General features: G+C 39.8%; 1 protein-coding gene across 1 annotated transcript in view; it reads right to left on the reverse strand.

Moving 5' to 3' along the window:
* tbc1d9 (TBC1 domain family, member 9 (with GRAM domain)) overlaps positions 1-16,426 on the reverse strand; it is a 51,627-nt gene extending 35,201 nt beyond the window's left edge. Inside the window, exons 1-6 of the mRNA XM_010775414.1 lie at positions 15,700-16,426; positions 8,014-8,124; positions 4,551-4,669; positions 3,716-3,944; positions 2,336-2,597; positions 756-963 (exon numbers count right to left, since the gene is read on the reverse strand). Of these exons, the coding sequence (XP_010773716.1) occupies positions 756-963; positions 2,336-2,597; positions 3,716-3,944; positions 4,551-4,669; positions 8,014-8,124; positions 15,700-15,820 (1,050 nt within the window). The 5' untranslated portion in view covers positions 15,821-16,426. The remainder of the gene's footprint in view (positions 1-755; positions 964-2,335; positions 2,598-3,715; positions 3,945-4,550; positions 4,670-8,013; positions 8,125-15,699) is intronic.
* Positions 16,427-23,276: the final 6,850 nt, after the last annotated feature.

Below are 23,276 nucleotides of genomic sequence, written 5' to 3' on the forward strand. Positions count from 1 at the left end.
AATCAGACGCCTGCAGCTAGTGCAGAACGCCGCTGCACGTCTTCTGACTGGCCACTAAAAGCGTGACCACATCACCCTAACTCTGGCCTCACTGCACTGGCTTCCAATTCGGTTCCGAATTGATTTTAAAACTCCTTTTATTTGTTTTTAAAAGCACTAAATGGGCTGGCTCAGGCCTATATAGCTGAACTCCTCCAGCGCTACACTCCAGCCAGAGCCTTAAGGTCTGCTGACCAGCTACTGCTGGTAGTGCCCCAGACCAGGCTCAAAACCCGAGGGCACCGAGCCTTCGCAGCAGCTGGTCCCAGGCTCTGGAACACTCTGCCCCTCCATATGAGGTCGGCCCAGACTCTAGGGGTTTTTAAAACAAAACTAAAGACTCACTTCTTCTCCCTGGCATTCTAGTCCGAGCAGAGTATGACTACGGACAATTCCCTGTGTTGGATTTTTATATTTGTTGTGGTAATTTATTGTCTTCTGTTCTTTGCGAATGTAGTAATGTGTTATTTATTATTTGCATGTACAGCACTTTGGTCTCGACCAAAAATCGTTTTAAAATGTGCTTTATAAATAAAACCTGATTTGATTTGATTCACATGTCATCTTAGCGGTTTACTTCTGATGACTGCTGTTTTTATTGAGATGCTGAAAAAAACAACATTATCTTTGCCAGTTAATGTCACTGTTATTATTACATCTCCCACATTGCAAGCTGTACATAAAAACACACTGAGATGTCAGACAGAAGCACTCGCCTCTCGTAAGGGAATGATGAGGCTGCACAGTGTCTCCTCCTTGCTGGTGAAGCAGATGTAGTTGGTGGAAACGAACATCTGTCCCAGGATGTGCATCTTGTTGAAGGGCGTCCACAGGGTGCAGTCTGTGTGTCCGTCCAGCTTCTCGTCTTTGGGCAGACGGAAGAGCGCTCGGTAACGCTCACTCTTCGCTCTCGCATCCAAATCCCTGCAGGATGGAAAATTCAGAGTCATACTGTTGAGCTGAGAGATTTTTGTTTATGTAAAATATAACAGTGTTGGGAAAATACTGAATGTTCCTTCTATATCAGAGTAGAACATGATAACAGAGGCCCTACGTAGCTGTGTATGTAGCCGGGTGTATGACTACATGGATGACGCTCATGAGACGCTGTGTTGAAGTTATGATAGCTATGTTCCTAAGAATGGCCTGATCACACAGCCCCTCGAGAGATAGACATATGACTGTCATGTTTATTGCTTACGCAGGCCTTAGCTAATCTTAACTCATGTCAGAATACTGCTTTGAACCATGTATTCTTTCATCTTGTTGACTGTAACACCCTCTCTTATATATAAGCATATCAAGGACTCTACTACAGTTACTCTTTTGTCCCATGCAACCTCGTGTATGTGATGACTACTTCCATTCTTGCAAGGATAATGAAGACATGTATCCTGATTATTGAAGATCAAGCCAGTGACGAGTGATATTCTTCTAACAAACAGCATGGGTTGAACCTGAATAATCATCTTTGCATTAACATGGTTCTAACAAATGTAGCTTAGCGCAAGTTCAACCAGGAAGACCAATTAAGTAATCAGGGGCGTTACTCCCCGGCTAGCCAATCATCGCACCCGCTAACCCCTTTAAATCTGCTCTTCCCTCTCCGTCAGTTGTCATTTCAGGTGTCAACGCGCAACCCTCCTCCATCCCTTCGCCTCCTGTCTCCTAATACAGGGCCAAGCTAAAATCTTCTCCCTTCAGACCGGACCGAACTACTTATCACCACCACCAGTGTCTAGACCCCGGGAGGTTAATTGGAGCGGTTTTTCCCTCCTGAATGATCATCCTGCTAACCGGAGCCTAATCGCCAAACATCATTTCATTTACTTGTTGTAAACTGTCAATCATTATTCCTTCATATTATGTGTCCGGTAATAAACATGTATTTCATACATCACGTCTCTCCTGATTGAACTATTAGCAAGTTACTCAAGTAAAAAATTGCAATACATAGAAATACAAAAAAGTCCCATATTACATTTTCATTTTAGTTAAAAAAATAAAATGGGTTGACCAAGTAAAATTTGAATCTCAAGAAAGTTCTTCAATGCTTGCAGAGACCCTTCAATAGTATACCATTTATTTCCTATATGCATGTTTTGCTTTTGCAGTTAAACCTTAAGACCTCAACCTGCAACAGTGCTTTAGATGTTCATCCTCTGTGCCTTTAAGATAACCAGCTGCTCTACCCACCACAACACATTAATGTTCAATCGATTGTATGTCATAAAACATGCCAACACTTTAATTATTGATGAGCGTAAATAAGCGGTCAGCATCGGTTATTTCTCACCTCTTGAGAGCCGACACCTTGGTGGGGGATTTCTTCTTGAGCTTGGGCAGCGAGCGGTCCTGCTCGAAGCCTTTGTTGTCCAGCAGCTGCCGCATGGCGATGTTTGCCAGCTGCTCCGCCAGCTTGAAGGTCTCGTTGATGTTCAGGAAGACGGAGAAGACGTGCGCGCTGAGGCGGGTGCTCACTTTGATCCCGTCGGGCAGCAGGAGGGTGGCGCTCTTCTCCAGCTGGGTGATATCTGCCCAACGCATCACCAGTTTGGCTGAAAATAAGGAAAACACATTAAGGAAAACAACATTTGACTGTTGCCCTCAGGATATTGGTCAAGACTTGCAAAAAAGGTATTAGCTTGAATAGCATGCAAGAAAATTAAGATTATACACAGTTTGACATGTAGTTAGACCTGTATGGTTAGATATTAGTGTGCAAGAACTAAATGCAACATAACCTGTAATAATAGTTTGAGGTCTCAAAAGAGTGAAGCCTTAAAGAAAAGAAAAGGTCAGGTCTGAGATTCCTTTGAAATAATATCAGAGAGAATCGCGGTAGATGTGGCTCCAAAGTAAACTTGTCTTAGGGGACAGAAGCAAAGCAGCGTTGTTGAAATGATTTATTGTTTTCATCTCATCTTGCCCTTTAATTACACAATGTTGGCATGGTTGCCAAAAAGATATTGAAAATATTTGGAGCATAAGCAGATTGCTGTTTTGTACCTCCGCCAAATCCCAAATAAGTTGACGCATTTTAATATCTTTAAAACACTTTTGGCTACTTGTTAAAACAAACAAAAACAAATAAAAACATGGAATTGGTGGCCAGAAAAACCAAAGATGATTATCTGAATTGTACCTCAAAAGTAAAAGGTCAACCTAGATACCCCATAATGCTACTCAAAATCTTTAATTCGAATGTGTTTATTAACACACTATTTACTCAGACATAATAAGTTATTCTAACCATTAAATGTGAACTAAAATGTTAAATACTGGAAACAATTATTATTTAAATATGTACCTCTAAGATTTAGTACATAGAGGTCAGTTAAAGGTGGGGTAAGTTTGAGAAACCGGCTCGAGATATACTTTGTTATATTCCATGGAATGCTCTTAACATCCATATAGCAATGAATATCTTAAGTGCTTTGACAATAAATCCATTAAAAAATTTCATCTGTGGAAGCCGTAGTACTGTAAAAAGCACGGCAGATTTTTTCCGGCTGTGTATTTTCTAATTCTAGCGCACTCGAGCTGGTTTCTCCAAAATTACCTACCCCACCTTTACAGGTATTGTCTTGCCAATAAAACAATATAATAGATACAAATAGACAGACAGCAGACACACAAATACTAAATAACTGTGTGTTCAGAGTCTAGCTCTAACCTTCTTTTCCCAGCAGGTAGGAGTAGAAGCAGAGGTGGTTGATGCTGAGGTAGAGCCAGCCCTGTCGCGGTACTTTCCCCTTCCAGTAGCTGCAGGAGTAATAGTTGACCAGCTTCTCCTCCTCCGGCATCCCGAACAGTTTACGAAACTTAGCGCTCGCCTCCTTGAACTTGTCCGTGTCGTCGTCCTCTTTGACGTCGTGGTTCTTGTTGTACTCAGCAATGATGCCCTGAAGATGGACAGAGACAGAAAGATGTAATGAGCTGGAGGGACGAGAAACAATAGAGTTGGTATTTGAAGAAAAACCGCAGCAGAAGTTTAAGTGATTGACATTTCAAAATTCCACATAGTTTAATGCAGCTAGCACAGGCTGCTACAGTTAATACTTCATAGGATCCATGCCAGCAGTAAACTGGCAAACCATTTTTCATGGGTAGATTTTTTTTATTGTCTGATTCCTCCTCGTCTTGTACCACTTTTTTTACTATAAAATATAAAACATTATAGGAATGCATGATATGGGAACAATATTATATGCAAGACAAAATGTACATTTATGTTAAGCAGGGTTCCCACATTTTCTTAAAATAAAAATTCAATCACTTCGAAAGACTCTCACAAAGACTTGGACCCAACATCGCACAGTTTGAGGATCATGATTATTCACCAATAAAATTCAAACCCAAAAAAAACAAAAGTTGTATGGTATGCCATAAAAGGTCATTTAGGCTTTGTTAACTATAGTCACAAAAATAAATCACAGTGTCCACTTAGTTTCACACAGAATATCTGATATCTATACCAACATCTTGATGAGAACAGAGTGAGCAGGTACCTGGACTTTTCCTTTGACAAAGGTGGTAATGTCGTTCTCATTCTCAAAGATGGAGAGCGTCTGCAGCAGGTTGTTCTCCAGCCACTCCCAGTGCTCCGTGATCTCTTTACGAGACGTTCCTGCAGGAGAGGGGGAGAGAAAGAGAGAGAGAGAGAGAGAGAGAGAAAGAGAGAGAGAGAATAATGGTAGCAATGGGTTACACTTAAACACCAAACACCTTTCAAGATCTTTCCTTTCGCAAAGTATCTTTCCCACATGTTTTTTCTCTCTCTTTCTTTTCATTTTCTGGTTATATTATTATTTCAGCCAATTAAATACCAGTAAATTACCATGTTAAATGTCTACATTAAAATTGAAACACGTTTATATACACTTAAATGTTATTTTTTCGATATCAATTCTGATCGTAGTTCCTATGCCATAATATTTGAGATCTTTGACCAAGAAACATTGAAATTGGATAACTCACTTTCTTTACAAGCTAAACTTTCTGCCCTCCAGCTTACTCTGTTTTCTCGTACCTTGACAGTATCAATTGTCTGTAATAATAATAATAATAATAATAATAATAATAATAATAATAATAATGAATTAGTGGAAAAAAATTAAATATGGGAAAATATTAAAGGGTATTTTGTATACTCTAACAATAAGTTGGGAGATCTTCTTTTAACTCGATGATGGGACGTCTAAAGCATCAGTGTTAGTCAAATGTCAAGCGCAAAGTTTCAAAATAAACATGTATTTCCTTAAACAACAACACTACATTGTTATCAGTGAGGTCAAAACAGATTTTTTTGGCTGCAGGAGAAAGTGATCGCAGTAATGGCTGCAGCCCCAGAGGACCATTATCCCTCAGCACAGCAAACAGGCCTTCAGTGAGTGCATATTCACTGAATTATCCCCGTCTGCCAGACCGCTCCACTCTCCTCCATCTCTGGGAGAAAGAATTAAGGACTGGGAGAGGGAGAGAGGGGAGAGGGGAGAGGGGAGAGGGGGGGAGGATTTTTGCCATTTTGAAGCCGGGCTAGTCTTAAGGCCTCCATTTCAGAAAGACAGGGCGAACAGATACTCAGTTCATATGAACATTTGGTAGGGGAGAGCTGAATTAAAGACATGGTGGCACACATACCAAAAGTTAATCTCATCTCTGCAAATGTCTCAGTAGTGACCCATCTTCATTTAAACAGAAACATCTTTATCTTATCATGTATTCAGTTCAGCCACAGGCCATTTCTCAATGTCGAGTAAACCTGCTGCAGAGTCACTATTTCAAGTATACTACGTAATGGAGTGGCGCCAAAGGACTTTTTAAATGCATGTTATATGCCCAGCATTCGGCGTCACTCGATGACGTATACTTGAAATAGTGGCTCTGCAGCATGTATACTCGACATTGAGAAACGGCCACAGACTCATCCCTCCACGACACAGCACCAAGTGCCTCGGACAGTCCTTTGTGCCTGTAGCTACCAGGCTGCACAACAAGGGGTCAATAATGTGAACAATCACTGGACACAAATTCACACTGTTTCCACACACCCATTGCAATATATGTATACATGTCCATTTTCATTTCTATTTTTGTATTATTCATTTCTTATTTCATAGTTTCTCATTATTATTTTGTATCTTTGATCTTATTTTTGATTGTATTAATCTGTGCTATCCTGTTTGTTCACCCTTACCCTGTTGCTGTTTGAACAACTGAATTTCCCCACGGCGATTAATAAAGGTCCATCTTATCTTATCATCCTGATTTATATTATGCATTTCCAATTAGTTTAGTTGCATTTTATTGCCACTAAAGTCCCACATTAATGCACATAAAGTGATGTGATAAAGCAATGCTGGTTAAAGCTTCTTAAAATGCGATTATTTGCCGGTTTTCTTTGTCTTTTCTGACAGTAAACTGCTTTCTTTTTTAGGTTTCAGGCTATTGGTCAAGGAAAACAAGCATTTTGAGTGTGTCAACTCCAGGAAACTGCTGCTAAGTAAACTATTGGTTGTTTGAGTGACTTAGTAATCAGCAAGTTTATTCATAAAGTAAATAACTGTTATTTGCAGCCATGGTTTTGTGTTGGAAATGTGAATCGCCTCATCACACAGACAGCTTGGATGATTTCATATTCAATGATAGCTTAAAAATGATAACAAGAAGTGTGCTGCTTCTTATCAGTGTGGAGTGTGGCGGCTGTTCTGCATGATGAATGTGTCTGACTGGAGATAATAAGTAAAGCTTTTCATACACAGATTATGCAGATTGCATAATTGTGAGACACTAGCAGATGGCGTGAAATCCAAATAAAAGAACCCATCAAGTGATTAGCAGAAAAACACAACATCCACTCGTATTTGAGCATTGATCCCTGCACCTGATCCTGTAATCCTGCCCTTTAAAGCCACTGGGGCATGATGTAATGCTTGGCATCCAGCCGCTGACATGGGAAAAGGCAGGATGTTGGAGCATTATGGGTAGTGTGGTGGCTGGGGGAGGGATGTAAAAACACACAGGGGTCTATGTTCGAATGACCCTACGAGTGTTCCTGCATTTTAACTTGCACCATTGTGTCAATTGCAGAGGGGGAAGAAGTACTCAGATATTGTAGTCGGGTAAAAGAAGTGTAGAAAAACCTGCATTATTGTTTTACTCAGTTAAAAAGTGCAAAAGTATTACTGTAGCATCAAAACATACTTTAAAGTACCAAATCTAAAAGTACTTTTTATGTACAATGGCCATTTCTTTAGAAAATTATATATTATGCGACTAGATTTTGATGAGTGATGCATTAATGTGTTAAAGACTCAAATTGTGCAGCTGGTAAAGTTTGAGGTAAATGTAATGATTTGTTTTACTGCCAGGTAGGATCAGATGTGAAAATACATTATAATTCATTAGTTAATTTATATTTTGTACGAGTATAAAGTACTAAATTTCTCACAAATTGCAGTGGAGTAAAAGAAGCAGTACGATTAAATCAAATATATTACTTAGGTAAAGTAATTGAGTAGAAATACTTGGTTACTTTCCAACACTGGTCAACTGCACTGTTTTCTTACACTATCTTATGTTTCTTTTTTTGTCTTGTATGAGCCTTGGACTTATTTCCAATAATTGCACTGTGGAGCATATGACAATAATGGAGGTGTGTGGCGCAGTGGGTTGTGCGGTGGTGTTCGGATCAGGGCAGAACAGGTTCAAACCCCACTGCAGTCAGCATGTCGTTGTGTCCCTGAGACACTTCACCCCAAATTGCTCCTGTGGTGATTGTCCACAGTATTGAGTATGTAAGTAACAAGTGACATGTAATCTAATGTAATAATGACTTGAATTTGAAATCCATAATAAAATATGCAGAATTAAGCTTATAAAAGGTCAATCAGAAAACGGAATTGTCAAGGTATACTTATGCATTAACCCCAAGTCTAACATTGAGCCAACATTAAGAAAAAGGGCACGTACCATGAGCGATGATCCAGTAAATCAGAGAGTCGGGGGTCTGGTAGAGGATCCTGTACGGGGCCATGCGAGCGCTGGAGTCCAAAACCACATCCAGGGTCCCGACCAGCAAACCTGCAAGAGACCAAAAATCTTGATATTAAAGAGAAAAAACGTAATAGAAACACATGTTGACCTAAAAACATGTTCAGCTGTGAAACAAACAAAAGCCTTTACAGACATAATACAATCATAAATCACCATCTGAAATTAATCCCATGATTGGAGCACATGTCATCCTGTTGTTGTCGTCGTCAATGCCATAAATTCAAATGCATTTGTTTACTGCTGAGGAGTGTTAGACAGATGCCCTTTACATGTTTCACTATGTGTTCAAATTAAATGTGATTTATTCTTTGAAGCCAACTAATACATTACTTTATCTGAGGTATTTTTCCAAAGCCATGAACAATAAGTGCAATCAACAATAAGGATACAACGGCAAGAATCCCACTAGTACATTAGCCATAACACCATTTTAAGTGCTACATACAGAAATGAGGACGTTTTGTTTTTAGTTGATTTTATTGGCCAAGTCAAAACAGATGGGTTTTCAATCTGCAATGTAAGATGTGTAGGCTTTCTGCTCACCTCATATGAAAGCACTGGTGTGAAACTAAACCGGATAAAACTCACCTGAGAAAAGGCTGAATAGGCTAATCGAATGGAAAAATTAAGAGCCATGACACATCTGGTTTTAAAAGATATCAGTGTTTCTTTGTATGGAAAATTGATGCCAGAAAGGACAACATGAGGCCGGTCTCAAATCGGGGTATAATCAACTAAACAGCTTGCATAATAAATACATTCTGCTAATTTTCCTATAATGCAAAAAGGATTTGGAGGATTTTCTTTATTGTGGAGGTGCTGCTGGCTCATTATGAGATTAGAAGCCGTTCAGCCTTTACTAATATTACTTGATTATTAATGACTCGCATGCAAACCAGAGTTTCACAACCTGGAAACCAAAGAAGCTTTTCTTAATAATGGATCAACTTCAAAAAATTTTTTTTATATATAATATCCTAATTAGAAAGCTGTTCAACAATGACTTGACATTTACAAATCTACAGTGGGCTAATTTGCCATTGTGATATTATTTTCTGAGCTGCTGGTAGCTGTAGATTCTCTCCCGGGTTCAGAATAGGTAGACATTGAACTGAGACGGGTTATTTGTGTTCAGCCGCTCATCAGAACAAACAGCGTGAGTCACACAGAGAGAAGATGAGGGGGAGGAAGGGGAGAGAAGCGAGCGAAGCTGATGTGTTAAGGACAGACAGAAATAATAAAACAAGTATATCTGTGGGCTCTAAACTCACTGACCCTCCATTGTTTAAAGACCTTGGACTACATCAAGTCCTTTCTTCACAAATCTTGAACTTCCTCAATTACATTACTCTTCATCAGTACCTCACAAATTTGTCGCAATTAACAAAAGCAATAAAAAGCTGCCAGACAATTAAATCAATTAAACTGACCGACATGGATCGTCATGCCAAATGTCACATGTCAGAGCCCCGTCATGAGAACTACCATGAATACAACAATGACATACTCTCTTGTGTTTGAAGTCAATAAGCTCAAATGGAGTCTTAATGATACCGAGACAACTGAGATAAGTAAGCATGACACTCAGGTTAAGTCTCTTGGTGACAAACATCTGTGTCAAAACAACTTCCCCCTGTGTGAAAAGTCACAAGGTTATAAAACAGTCATAACTTAAAAGCACTTGCCCACACATTGACCTCAGAGAAGCTTGTATTGTGCAGTTAGCCTTAGATCTCAAAATGAAAAACAAGTAATACAGCGAGTGAAAGTGTGCGTTGCACTTTCGGAAAGCACTATGGTGTAAAATACATGAAAAGCTGCTAAATGTGACTTTTGTTCTTTAGCATGTAATGCATTGTGCAGCCTGCGACGTGTGAGTTGAGGTTTAACGCAGGAAACTTGGGGGTTAAAAATAAGAAAAAAAGAGATCACTGAAGGTGTGCGAGCACCTTGTCTTTCCTCGTCAGTAAGACTGAGGAAAGTGAAACAGACAGATGTTTCCTAGCCAGTGTGGATTGAACATGAGTTGTTATTTATTTACACATAACTTGCCTCTGTCTGTGGTATTACACTGAAGGCCATGTGACTGTAAAGGAAGAGCTGTGAGTAGGAACAAATGGAAATAATTTCCTCCCACATGCTGAGTGAGTGGGTGCACACAAAACAACACAAAGACAGCTGTAATGGGTACATGTTCCGCCTGTTATTTCTGAGGGGTGGAAAAACAAGCCTATACAGTACAAATCATGTGATGCACAGTTCCTTATTGTTGGAGCAAAACAAATCAGCCTCTCTGAATCATTACTGTTTCTCAATCAGTGAAACAGCAGCAGACCAAACAATATGAAAAAAACGACCCATTTTGTTTTATTTGTATCCTCTTCTATATCCTCTTAAAGCAAAAAACAGCTTGATGTGGTAGCTGCTGGTGTGGGATGTTTGCATTGAGCAAACAAAAGAAAAACAATCTCCCTGACACTTTAATGCCCTAGCAATGTATCCGCTACAGTTCTCTATCTTATAGACGGTTCGGCCACACGAAGCCGACAGGGAAACGCGGATAACGATAACGGGCCCCAAGGTGGGTAGATCTGAGGGTGCAGCGCTCTGGGGGGCCAAACTGCTCCGTGTCTAGGCCCTGCCTATACGATCATTTCCTTATAAAATACTGCTGGGCTGTCGGGAGAGGGGGATGAAAAGAGAGGCTCCGTGTATTATTCTTATATAATTATATAGAGTCGTTATTCATTTGTTTTAAAGCTCAATAAATAACAAAGAAGACCTTTGACCGCCACTTTTATAATTTTGTCCGGAAGATTTAAAGTTTAACGGACATGTTGACCGGCGAACAACATTTTTAACGGAAACTCTGCCGCATGGTTCCCTCGTCCCTTGGAAGAGGAGGAGAGGTGGTTGTTTTTCATCTGCTGGTGGACTACCGGAGAGATTTACAGCAGGAGCACACGCTTGCCTCGGGGAGGGAGAAAAGGAGGTTCTGGCCCCTGCCTCTCCCCACCTCTGCTGCTAAATCCACGCACAGAATGAACAGAAGGGCAACCATGGCAACCATGCATGCTCGGGAAGTCTTCTTCGCTGCCTTTGGTGTATTTTGTGGCGGAAGTACAGCGCCACTTACAGCGTCTCCAGCGGTCTTGTGTGGACGGACACGTTTCTGGTGCCTATTGCGTGTGGACGGAAGACTTTTTTGATATCAAATTTGGTTTGTTTTCGTTTCCGTGTGGCTAGGGCCTAAATCAATGCTGCTTCAGATAACAGAAACCTGAGACAAGTGTGAATCATCACCATCACATGCAAGTCACATTGCTGCTACATAATGCAATGATATGTATTTTTACAGCTTCTCATTTACTTCTAACATATTGAAAGAAGAAACCAGTCAAAGCAGCTGTGTGGCCTATAGGGACGGGGTCAGTATCTGACACACTTACAGCCAAACATAAAGAGATTACCAGCCGGATTGTGAAATATGGTTTTGTAAAATTACTCAAATGATTGTGTAGTTTTATGCGCAAGTGTCTAGTTGTGTAACTACTGACACGATGGCCTGATTCTGAGGTTATTTACAGTCTGATGAATGCAGGTTTTGTTCTGCGTTATTCTTTTTGCCTTCTCTCTGATGAATAATGATGGCGTCTACATATAGACAACAAAGGATGCAAGACGTCCTTTCAAATGTCCCTCCAGCTCTGCAGTCGCACAAAACACGGCATGCAGACTCGGTCATTAGATAAGACTGTAAGTGACGGTAAAAAGCATGTAGCTCATCGGGTTTAATGCGTGTTATTCAAATAACATTTAACAGAAAATTGAGCGGGTACATCTTCTAATGTAGGCCTACTTTCAGCTTTGTTGAAAGGCCAAATATCCCTGAGGAGTTTTCTTGTAAACAAACTCATTTGCAGTAAGTAGGCCTACCCATTTGTGCATGTGCCTCCTGTTCTAGAAATCAAAACCCCTTTTGTAATTGTTACCACTTTAAAAAGGGGAACTATTACACTTTTGAGGATTCCCTTTCCTGTAGTGTGTTAAAGGTTTTTGTGAATGTACATGGTCTGCAAAGGCCAAAATCCAAAGGTTCCCTACAGAGGGAGTTTCTCTCCACACACTCCCCCGCTGCCTGAAACGCCTCGACAAGTCGACAAGCTAACCAATCGGAGTAGACTGGGCTCTGGTTTCAGACAGAGGGTCAAAAGAGGTGCTGCAGCACAGGCCGTATGAGAAAAATTAAGCTATTTTTTTAACATTAAAGCCAGTCACAGAAGCACACAATACAATTATGAAACTTGAAAATAAGCACAACAGGGCCCCTTTAACAGTTTCCACAGGGCTGAAAGAGGCAACAAAGTGGAGTCTTAATGACACTGAAACTAATGAGATAATTGTGCATGACACTCTGGTTAAGTCCCTTTGTGACAAACAAACATCTGTTGTATGGGAAGACAATTTCCCCCTGTTCAAAAGAAAATCCCAAGGTTCAAAATAGTCATAACCTAAAAGTTCAACACTTGCCCACACATTGACCTCGGAGAAGGCTTTAATGTGCAGTTAGCCTTGTGTCACATAATAGTTTAAGTAGAAAACACCGAAGTGATGTAGTGAATGAGAGTACCCGATGCTCATACTTGATGCCTTGTGGTTAGAAATTCATGACAAGCTGCTAATTTACGACTGCTGTTCTACAGCTTGTAATGCATGGTGCAGCCTACCACGAGTTGAGGTTAACGCAGGAAACTTGGGGGTAACGCACAACAAAGGAGACCACTGAAGGTGTGTGACCACCTCGATTCTGTTTATCAGACCGATGTAGCTGTAACAAATGTGCCGAGTGCAAAACAAATATAAATAAACCATCAGCAAAGATTTCTTTATAATTTTAAACCAGTATTGTTTATGTTTGTTTATGTTTGATAGCTTCAAATCTTCTTCTTCTTCCCTGCACTGCCGGCAAACTGCTGCTTCTATTACCACATTTCTGCTGCCAGTTGATCAGTTATAGTTATGGGTGTCATGTCACTTGCGCAACAAAAATAAACAAAACTGGGACCTGTGTGAAAACATTGTTAAAGCACGACCGTACAAGATCTCCACAGGAAGCTTTAAATAACAGCAGCACTGCTAATACTCTAAATGCTAAATATTATCAACTGATACAAACCCCATTAATCTAGATTAATTACATGCTTTTGATTCTTTAAGGAAATCCATAACAGTCAAGGGCTCTACATGCTCCTCAAGATTAATCCTGTATAATGATAACTCAGATAAATGAGGTTAACTACTGCTTTAAATATGTAGTTAAAGGTATTTGGAGACGTATCATTCATACAATATTGTCTCTTTGACTTCTCAGACCCTTACTAATTAATGCTAGTGCTAATAATTTATATTTTCAGTTCATCTCTGGAGGAACTGTATTAATACTGTTCATGCAGCTACAGTACTAATGTTCACATGTGAAGCCAAGTGAATTTTGTCTCTGGCAGCTCCAACATCATAAGCCCAGCCAAGTTAAACATGTGTATTTGTGCCCATCCCTGTAATATGCTGCGTCCTGGTGCAGCCGAATGGTTTCCCCTCCCCCTGGACGCAGTGGGCAGTGTCAGTGTCAGTGTCACTGGGTGCCGAGCGCCAACTGGCACACAGCACGGTGTCAGCATGGTGAGCATTTACATAACAATGATGACGTCATCCCCAAGTCTTTATAAATCACACTAAGGTTAGGAAATATGACAGTACTTGGAGACGAGAATCAACTATTCGGTTTACTTTATACCCCCAATGCTATCCCTTTAAAATCTGTAGCTGCATTTGCTTTATACCAATCCTTGCTTTAAAAGACTTTTGCAATATGATGAATATTCAGTGGTTTACAACCCGAGCCAGGGCCTCCAAAAGGTTTATCTAGGCGGTCAAAGATAAAAGGTAGGATGAAAATGTACAAAGGAGTCCAAAATAAGTGAAAACTCTTTGATTGAAACGCACTCAATTCTCTTCTTAGTACCACCGTTTCTTGTTGTAAGGACTACTTCAGTATTGAAAGTAGGAAAAAAGTGTCTCACAATTATTTAATCTAGGTGGCATTTTGGTCAGCAATATTAGGACACAAGCACCGATATGACAGAAATTCAGAATTATTATACACAAAATGACATAATAATATTAAACGATTGATATAATCTTATATTTGTATCTACATTGCCCACTCCTGACTCAGAGTGGTCCTCAGTGGCAGGGATGTTACTCCCATCATATAGTTACTGGTGGTATAATCGTCACTTACTGACACATTGAGAAACTCTCAGCAGGGAACAGATGCTGAACTGATAAACACGGATCAATCTATGGTAATGGCAGCATTGCCTCTTCAGATTTAAATCAAAATGCCTTCAAACAATCCTAATTGACACAATGTGGAACATTTAACTGCATATGGAAAGGAATTGTTTTAACCTAAAACTGGATTACCATAGGCAGTTTTCCTAAAGGACATCACCACTGTTTAGCAATTGGTTTGAAAAATGAATTGTCCTTTATTTTGGAACAAGGGCCTTAAATGTTGTCCTGCTTGATGACTGATCTTGAGGACATGTAGCATAACCACCTTCAATTTTATTTATTTTAAACAAAGAACAATCCTATATGAAACCATTGTTTAAACAATCTACAAAACAGGTCATGTAGGGCCATGTCATGATTCAGTGTTGTAAATAACACACAGAGAGAAGAATAAGGGTTTAGAGGGGCCCATAATCTCCAGTAATCCTTCCAATGGTTAGATTATAGTCAATGTTAGAATCAGGACCAAAACAATCCCATAAAGGTTTTCAGGTTCTTAAACAAGTACGATACATTAATATCTCAAAGATGCTAAACTAAAGCACACCTCTTAAACATGGGGAAGCGCAATACTTTGTGGGGAAATACACAATTCAAAAAGGTCAAAACATGAGCCAACATTTAAAATTCAGAGAAACCAGGACAGTGGACTGTTCAACTGTGAACCTCAACCAGTCATTTCCAAAACCTGAACTTCCTCCTTCTCCTTTTCCTCTCCTGCTGCTGCTGCTGCTTGACCCATTTTTGATAGAATAAGTAAGAGAGAGAGAGAGAGGAGGAGGAGTGAGAGAATGAGGAAGGGGAATGATTCAGCATGAACAAGCAAAACAGACACGGTCTTAAATATATTCACTGTTGTTGAGACTCCACAGCTATTAGCACAAGAACACTCGTTTGCATTGTTGTAATGGCTGACATCCATTTATCTTGCAGGGACAGTTAGTGACAATATAGTGTACCATTATTTATGTGGTGGACTTTGATGGCAACAATCTTGTTTTATCAAGGTTTATCCTTAAATTAACACCTGAGAATAATTAAACATTTAACTCTTCACATCCAGGTGAAAGGCCACCTGTGACAGCTGATTGGTCATGTGATCCACCTCACGTTGCCCTGTGCATGAGTTTCCTCATAACAAACATTTCACTTGACACCAAATCCCCATTTCATGATCTGAATTTAAAATATAAATAGTTTTTTGGCTGTTGATCCATGACAGTAGGCTTTAATAACAGGACTCACCAGCCAGTCCTCCGCCTCCATTCCCGTGGCCCTTCCTTTTCTGGAGTATGAAATATGGATTGGCTCTCTCGGTGATCCACAATGCGCCCGCCAGTAACACATCTTCGGGAATGACCCACATTATGCTCCTGTGTTTTTAAGGGAACATTGAACACACAGGATTGCAGACGGAGACCAATCAAAAATGGTCCGATGCTTGGTACTGTCCAGCAGGGATTGTTAAATAATTAAAACACTGATGTAGGCCTGAGATTCTCCGCCTCGACCCTTGAAAATGTCTCTCCTGCTGGATGTCCGAGCGGCAGAAAGACGCGCATCCAAGTGTTGCTATAATTAAACCCTCCAGGCTCCGATAGGCCTGCAATATGGAGGTCCAACAGCAAATGTCGAGCTCCTTCTGCAGCACCAGCCTCTCGTGTGCAACCCTGCCTCTTAAATAAATGAATATCTCTGCGGTTTCCTAGGTAAGGTTGTCTCGGTTTGTTGCCGCAAAGCGCAGCGCAGTGTGATCAGTCTTTGTTGTCCATGTTCCGAGGCAGGTGCGATAGCGAGGTTAGCGTTGATGTTTGGAAGAGAAGACCTCGTTACAGCCGATTAAAATAAACAGTAAACAGTCTGTTAGCTCTCCCAGCAGCGAGGCCAGTGAAGCAGAAAGGACAGACTTTGTGAGTGAACCCGCAAACAGCAGCACTTTTCTTCTGCTTCTCCGCCTCCTCCTCCTCTGCTGCACGCAAAATAAAGCAAGCGCGTCACCCACTGGCCAGCGCGCGACGTCAGCGTGCAGGAGGTGAGGCACGTGAGCAAATAATGAGGTAATGAATTAGTTAAAACTTTAATAAACTCGAACTATCCATTTTGATTTAAACATTTATGAATTTGGATTTTGTTTTAAGATAAAACATAGTGGATAGAGTGGATTGTTTACTTGTTGTCTGCCCACTATTTTTATTTTCACTATCATGTCACTAAGTGCGTGGGCTACTGTAATAAATGTGGTGGTTGGAAACACAATTCATGCCACATAAAGATTTCCTCTTGTTTTGTATCCATTTAGTCTTTTAAATAACATTTCCCCAACACGTTTTGCCAATATTTAAAAAAAGATTATCTTATTTGTTTGTGCCGGAATACAACACTTTCAGATAGCTTCAAGCTTTGTGTCAGTTTGTTTAAAGAGCTTTAACAATAATGTGTTTAAAACCCACTAACAGGACAGTCATTGCTTATGCTGTGCAGCCAAGTATTGCTTCCAAATAATTTTGCTATTGAGTTACTGAGTATTGAGTAAAAGGCCTTACAATTTAGTCAAAAGTTTGACTAGTTTGGTGTAACTAACTAAGTTTTTGCCATATTGATCCATCCTTTTCATGTTCACACATCATTTTGTCATATTCAGTGCATGTTGTGTTATTTTGTAGTTTATTCTGAACACACAGAATTAATTGCAAGTCTCCACAGTTGCTCTTTGTGAGGAATCTTTCAAAATAAATTCTGTTAAAGGGGTTTGTTTGTGCAATTTTTTTCTCCTCGCAAAGCAAGAGTCGAGGAGGACAGAGGGTGTCTTATGTTGTACAGATTGTAAAGCCCCTTGAGGTATTTTGTAATATTAGGCTGTTAAAAATAAAATGAACATCCTTGGGCTATTTGGGACTGTGGGAACTATCTCACTTTGAACAACGACCTTAATTCAGAGCACCACAACAACATTATTGGCCTATAATTGTATAAGAACTTGGAGGGATGGAGGCTATACGTTTATATACATGATTGTATTACTATACTAGGCAAGGGATCCGATGAGAGATTAGGAGCAAATAATCATATATATGACTTCTAAAAACCACACGAACACATTGAGATTGTGAGCTGTGAAGAGAGAGTTGGGTTTCCTGCACTTTGTAGGCTCTCAAAGACAGGATGCAGGGAGAGGGGGAGCAGCACTGCATTCATGTGTTGACTCAGCTCAACCGAAACGTGGCTTCAGGTAGTTGTTTACAAACTTTCCCCTCTCGGTAAACCGCTCTGAGTCGACAGGCTGCAGCAGTTTGCAGGCAGCACTCCTCTGCAGCTTTTTGTTATGGCAGACGGAGACAGAAACGAGCGGTGAACCATTACAGTAACTCCATTCACTCCAGTATGGTTTCCTCTGTGGGGGTTGTGCATGAGTAGATTGTACTATAGGTGGGTGGGGGGTGACATGACGTTAATATCAACACACCACGACCTTTTTATATTAACGTGGGTCTACTAATGTCAGACTTTAGTAGGCCTATTTGTCAACACACAGATGAAAAACTTGGTCTGGCATTCTACAAAAATAATTAAGTTACCTTACAACAACTGTAATAACTAAGATCAGTGGGATACATCATGTTTAGGAATATGTAGTGATCACTCTCTGTCCTAAACGGCTTGTTGGAGCTCCTTCCCCCCCTCCCTGTGAGCCCAGTGTGCTCTGATTGGTCGGGACGTTGCGAGGCTCGTAGCTGCTCGCGAGGAGCTGACAGGTTTCCGGGTCGGCGATACAGCGAGAACAAACGAAACTCATCCTGAGCACACACAAACACTCACAGCCGAAGTAAAAACAATAAGTGTGGCTTGATATTGAGAAAGAAAAAGGTTTATAACACTGTGAGAATGGGTCTGCGGAGAGCATTTCTCCGCGATCCCAACTCGTCTATTACCAGCATTCAGGGAGCTCTATGCAAGTCAATGGGACTCCCTGTTAGTTAGCCAAGGGCTCCTGGTGTGTGAGGTGCTCCGCGGATTGTTCCATTTGGGCCAATCCAGTCATTTGTTGTTGATTTGGGTGTTCACACGTCACAGAACCCAGGAAGCAAACAATGGAAAATGAGAAATCTCCAACGAGGCGTTCTGTGGCAGCATAGACAGGTCTTTTCTGTTTTTAGAGTTTTACTCGTTACAGGGTGTACTTTGAGAGTTTGTGACTCTGCAGACCGTTTACATGCATAAAAACCTTCATAACACACAAGGGGTAATAACCGGAAAACCATGACATGGGACCTTTAACTTTTTTACCAATTACTTCAATATAATAATTTTTTAATATTTCTCTTATTGACTCATTTTGTCAATACATTGTTCACAAAACACAATCTCATTTCCTAAAAAAGTGTAAAAAACAAAATGGATAACATGTTTAGTGAAGCCTTTAATCCAACAGCATTTAAGTGAAGAAAAAGCTGTAAAAAAGAGACAAATAATTAAAATAAATAGGAAGATAATTAAATGTTTTATCAATAATAAAAATGTAAGGAGGAATAGATAATGTAGTAACACCAATTAAATATAAAAATATTAATAGATTTAGAGAGTAAATAAAGCTGGGAGTGTTTCTCCTCATATTTCTTCCCCTTGTTCCGGTTCCTTATAAATGATACTGTACTTCCCCTTCGTCTGAATAACAGATACAAAATAACAAAGACACAGCAAACATATACATTGTTCTTTTTTATATATTCATGACAATTCTTTTTTCCAAATTGTATTTACAACAGGTCTGTGTTAAGAAATAATGTGTATCTCTTATCATGCAACTCAAATGTTATTTGTTTGTTAGGCATATGTCCATTATGTATGCATCCACTGTGTAGATCATCACAGGCATGTATGCAGATAGATGTAAGAAGACACCTAATGACAAAATGTCCAAATAAAAACATAACAATTATTAATATATCCTGCTTTAATAGATGTATTCTCTTAACTCGTGAAACTTTAGGTGAAAAGGAGAGACCATTCCCAGTTCTGTCAAATAATTACCAGAAAATGTGCGTTTCACTTCTTAGTTACTAAATCACATCCCCATTCTTCACACGTTGGATTTCACCTCTTCCTTTACAATAAGGGAACTGTGCTTCCTTGAGTTGTGGTCATTTTATAAACTCGAGGGAAAACACAAAGCATTGCTTGTTTCAGGCATGTTTTATTTTGTGCCTTTCCAATGATCAATGGGTTGTTGTTCTTATTTTAGCAATGATGTATGGTAGATGAGTCAGATATGTTGTATCAAGAAACATGTGTGACTCACATGTTGTAGGACCAAAAACACTCCGTTTTCTTTCTGGCAGGAAAAGTAATTTAAATACTCATTTTCTAACCAGTCAAAGGAAAGTAAAAGTGTCCCATTTTACAAAGGGACTTCCACACTGTTCAGTGGAACTGACCCCTGAGGCTTCATGGGAAACATTTATGTTAGTAAATATTCCCCAACAGACGGGATTCTTTGAAGGAGTTTCCACCATGCTGGGTATGACTGTATGGTCTCATTTCTCACAACACACATTCTGTACATCATCATCATCATCATCATCATCATCATCATCATCATCAATAAAGTACCCTCTTTTGTCCATATACAGAACAAAGAAATGTGATGGTAATGTAGAGATGTGTGGCGCAGTCGGTTGTAAGAAACAATTATTAATATTAAAATGTGAGATATTGTTACTACTCCTACTACTACTACTAGGAGGTGTGTGGTGCAGCGGATTGAGCGTTGGCGTTCGGATCAGGGGGTCACAGGTTCAAACCCCACTGAAGTCAGCATGTAGTTGTGTCCCTGGGCAAGACACTTCACCCCAAATTGCTCCGGTGGGGATTGTCCACAGTATTGAGTATGTAAATCGCTTTGGCTAAAAGCGTCTAACAACTAACATGTAATGTAATGTTCCTGTCTGTCCAGCAGAGGGAAACCTACTCTTCACTCTCACTTTCCTCTCTGGACAAAAGTCTGTGAACACTGAAACGTAACCCCCATGTGTTTTTTTGGACACATCGTTCCCAACCGAGGGCATTAACGTGCAGCTTCAACAGCCTCCTTTCTCACGAGAAGGCTCCTCACAGCATGTCTGCTGCTTTTTGGAGCAGCTCTGATAGTTTATTTGATTTCACTGATGCTCATGCTTTGGGCTTTGCACACTCCCTTGCCGGCGATTTCAAAGGCCCCTGTAGGTAGCAACACACTGACCGTCTGTACACAGGTATGCCTGAATCTGCCCCCACACCTTCTGTCTGGGGGTCAGCTCTGTGTCCGGGTCACCTGCAGTAAGAAAACCGTTTGATTCATACGGAGAACATCCACGTATCTCTTCTATGATTTTATTATTTCTATCTCTTTTACTGTTTACAGCTCTGTATATACATATTACTTTCATATTTTATTTCAGTTATATTTGATCCCGCATTTCAACTATTTTATTTTACTTATAATTTAAGATTCTCATGGATTTGTTGAAAGAATATCAGAATTGGTAGGTTAGACTTAAAACATGTTTAAAACCAAGACAAATACAATTGGTGCATCTCCAAACATCTCCTAGTGTTGGTGATGTTAGAAATGATTGTTACATTTCAGTTGAATACGAATGATTCATTTGTAATATTAACTGGGAAGCCCTGGACCGTGTTTCCACCCTGTCTGGTGATCTGGCACACAGGACCGCAGCCTGGGACGACACTCCTCCCCTCTTGGCTGGCTTCAGGTTACACAGCACCACGGCCATGCGATTCTGCATCTGCAAGAGGGTACAGAAGATTTGATACACAGCTAAATGCCCATTATCAATAGAAAACATCTTAAAGCAAATTTCCATATGAAAAAAAAAACCCTTCAAATGATATTCACACAATTCTGCCAGTTCTTAGAAACTGTGTGTGATGGTTTATTGTTTGTGTGTCTTTTTCTCAAATCAAGGCAGAAACAAGAAAACTTGAGATTTTTGAAACTAGAGACCTCTTCGGCTAAGGAACATTTGAAAAGAATAGCAGAGGCAACTTCTGCCAAATGCTGAGAGAAGAGAAATCCAGCATTTAATAAAATTATGGATGGCACATTTTGGGAAATACTTACCAATAATAAGTATACTATACTATACATACACTTTGTGTCTATCATCCCAGTTTAAAAGACAGCCAAAGAGCATTTCCACCAAACTCAAAATGCAACTACTACAATATATTATACTAATCATTCAATTAACTTGAAACAAGACACCTCACAGTTCAATAAGAGTTCGATTTTGACTTTACAAATGATACAAGTGATATCTCTTTTCTAGCCAGCCATGTTCTTTGGGACCAAACTGGACATTTTTATTTTTACAGATCTTGCTTTTTGCTCTATCGTTTGCTTGTGGTTGTCATGTTGAAACGAGGAAGGGCTTTCCCCAGACTGCTGCTGCAGAGTTTGAAACACCCTATTGTCTACAATTTAAACAGGAAATCTTAATGTTACAAAAAGAATGATAAAATTCTAATATATTCTACTTTAGCAATTTACACAATTCTAGGTGACCTTACTTTTGACAACTTTAAGAAATGAAACAATTAGTCAGTTCACTTTGACTGAAAATAATCTGCAGCTTTTTTTATAATCCAGTAAGTGATCCTTATAACAAGCTTCTTAAAAGGGAAAGCATGTAGCATGAATGGGGATATGTTAGCATACACTAAATATAACATTTACAACATGTTAAATGTTACCTCAGACCGCAGGTGAGATCATTCCTAGACCCTCTGCAATTTGCCTACCAGCCTCACCTGGGGGTGGACGATGCCATTATTTACCTGCTGCAGCGTGCTCACTCATACCTGGATGGATCGGGTTGCACTGTGAGAATCACCTTTTTTGATTTCTCCAGCGCATTCAACACGATCCAGCCACAGCTACTGAGGGACAAGCTGCAGGCTATGAGGGTAAACTCGTCCACCATCTCCTGGATTACCAACTACCTCACGGACAGACCACAGTCCGGCTGGGCAGTGCTGTCTGATGTGGTGGTTGGTAGTATTGGAGCCCCATGGGGACTGTGCTGTCTCCTTTTCTGTTCACCTTATACACCTATGACTTTCAATACAACTCTGAGTCATGCCACCTGCAGAAGTTTTCGGATGACTCTGCTGTGGTAGGGATGGACGGGAGGAGGAGTACAGAGCGCTGGTGGGTGATTTTGTAGAGTAGACTGGAGGAAATCATCTGCTTCTGAATGTGGCCAAGACCAGAGCGATGGTCATTGATTTCAGGAGGAAGAGGACGTCTCCTCTGCGACGCCCCTTAGCTGTGATATAATGAGCATATACCACGGCCTGTCGTGAGCTATTGCTTAAATATATATATTTGTATATATAATAGTATATTTTCTATTTTCTTTTCTTTTCTTTCTATTCTTGTGTATTTGTAGTTTTATTTTATTGTAAAATGCCTTGTCTTTTATGCTGCTGCAACAAAAACAATTTACCAAATTAGGATCAATAAAGTACCATCTTATCTTATCTTATCTTATGTTTGTTCAACAGTGCAAAATCACCTAAAATGTGTGTTCAGCACAATATAATGAGTGCTTCATATCTACATAATGAGCAGGTCTTATTCCTAAAATAAAATGAAACATTTGTTTCAGATTCATCGTCAAGTCAAAATAATCATCAGTTGAAGACCTAATAAATATATCTAAAATGTACATGAGATTCAAGAAATTCCTTTTTCACAAACATTTTTTTAAACTATTGCAAACTTAAAATAATAATAAAATAATAATAAAAAAATATAGTTTTCA

Source organism: Notothenia coriiceps, unplaced genomic scaffold, assembly GCF_000735185.1.
Source record: "Notothenia coriiceps isolate Sejong01 unplaced genomic scaffold, NC01 NC01_scaffold00000339, whole genome shotgun sequence".
In the NCBI taxonomy this organism is placed as follows: domain Eukaryota; kingdom Metazoa; phylum Chordata; class Actinopteri; order Perciformes; family Nototheniidae; genus Notothenia; species Notothenia coriiceps.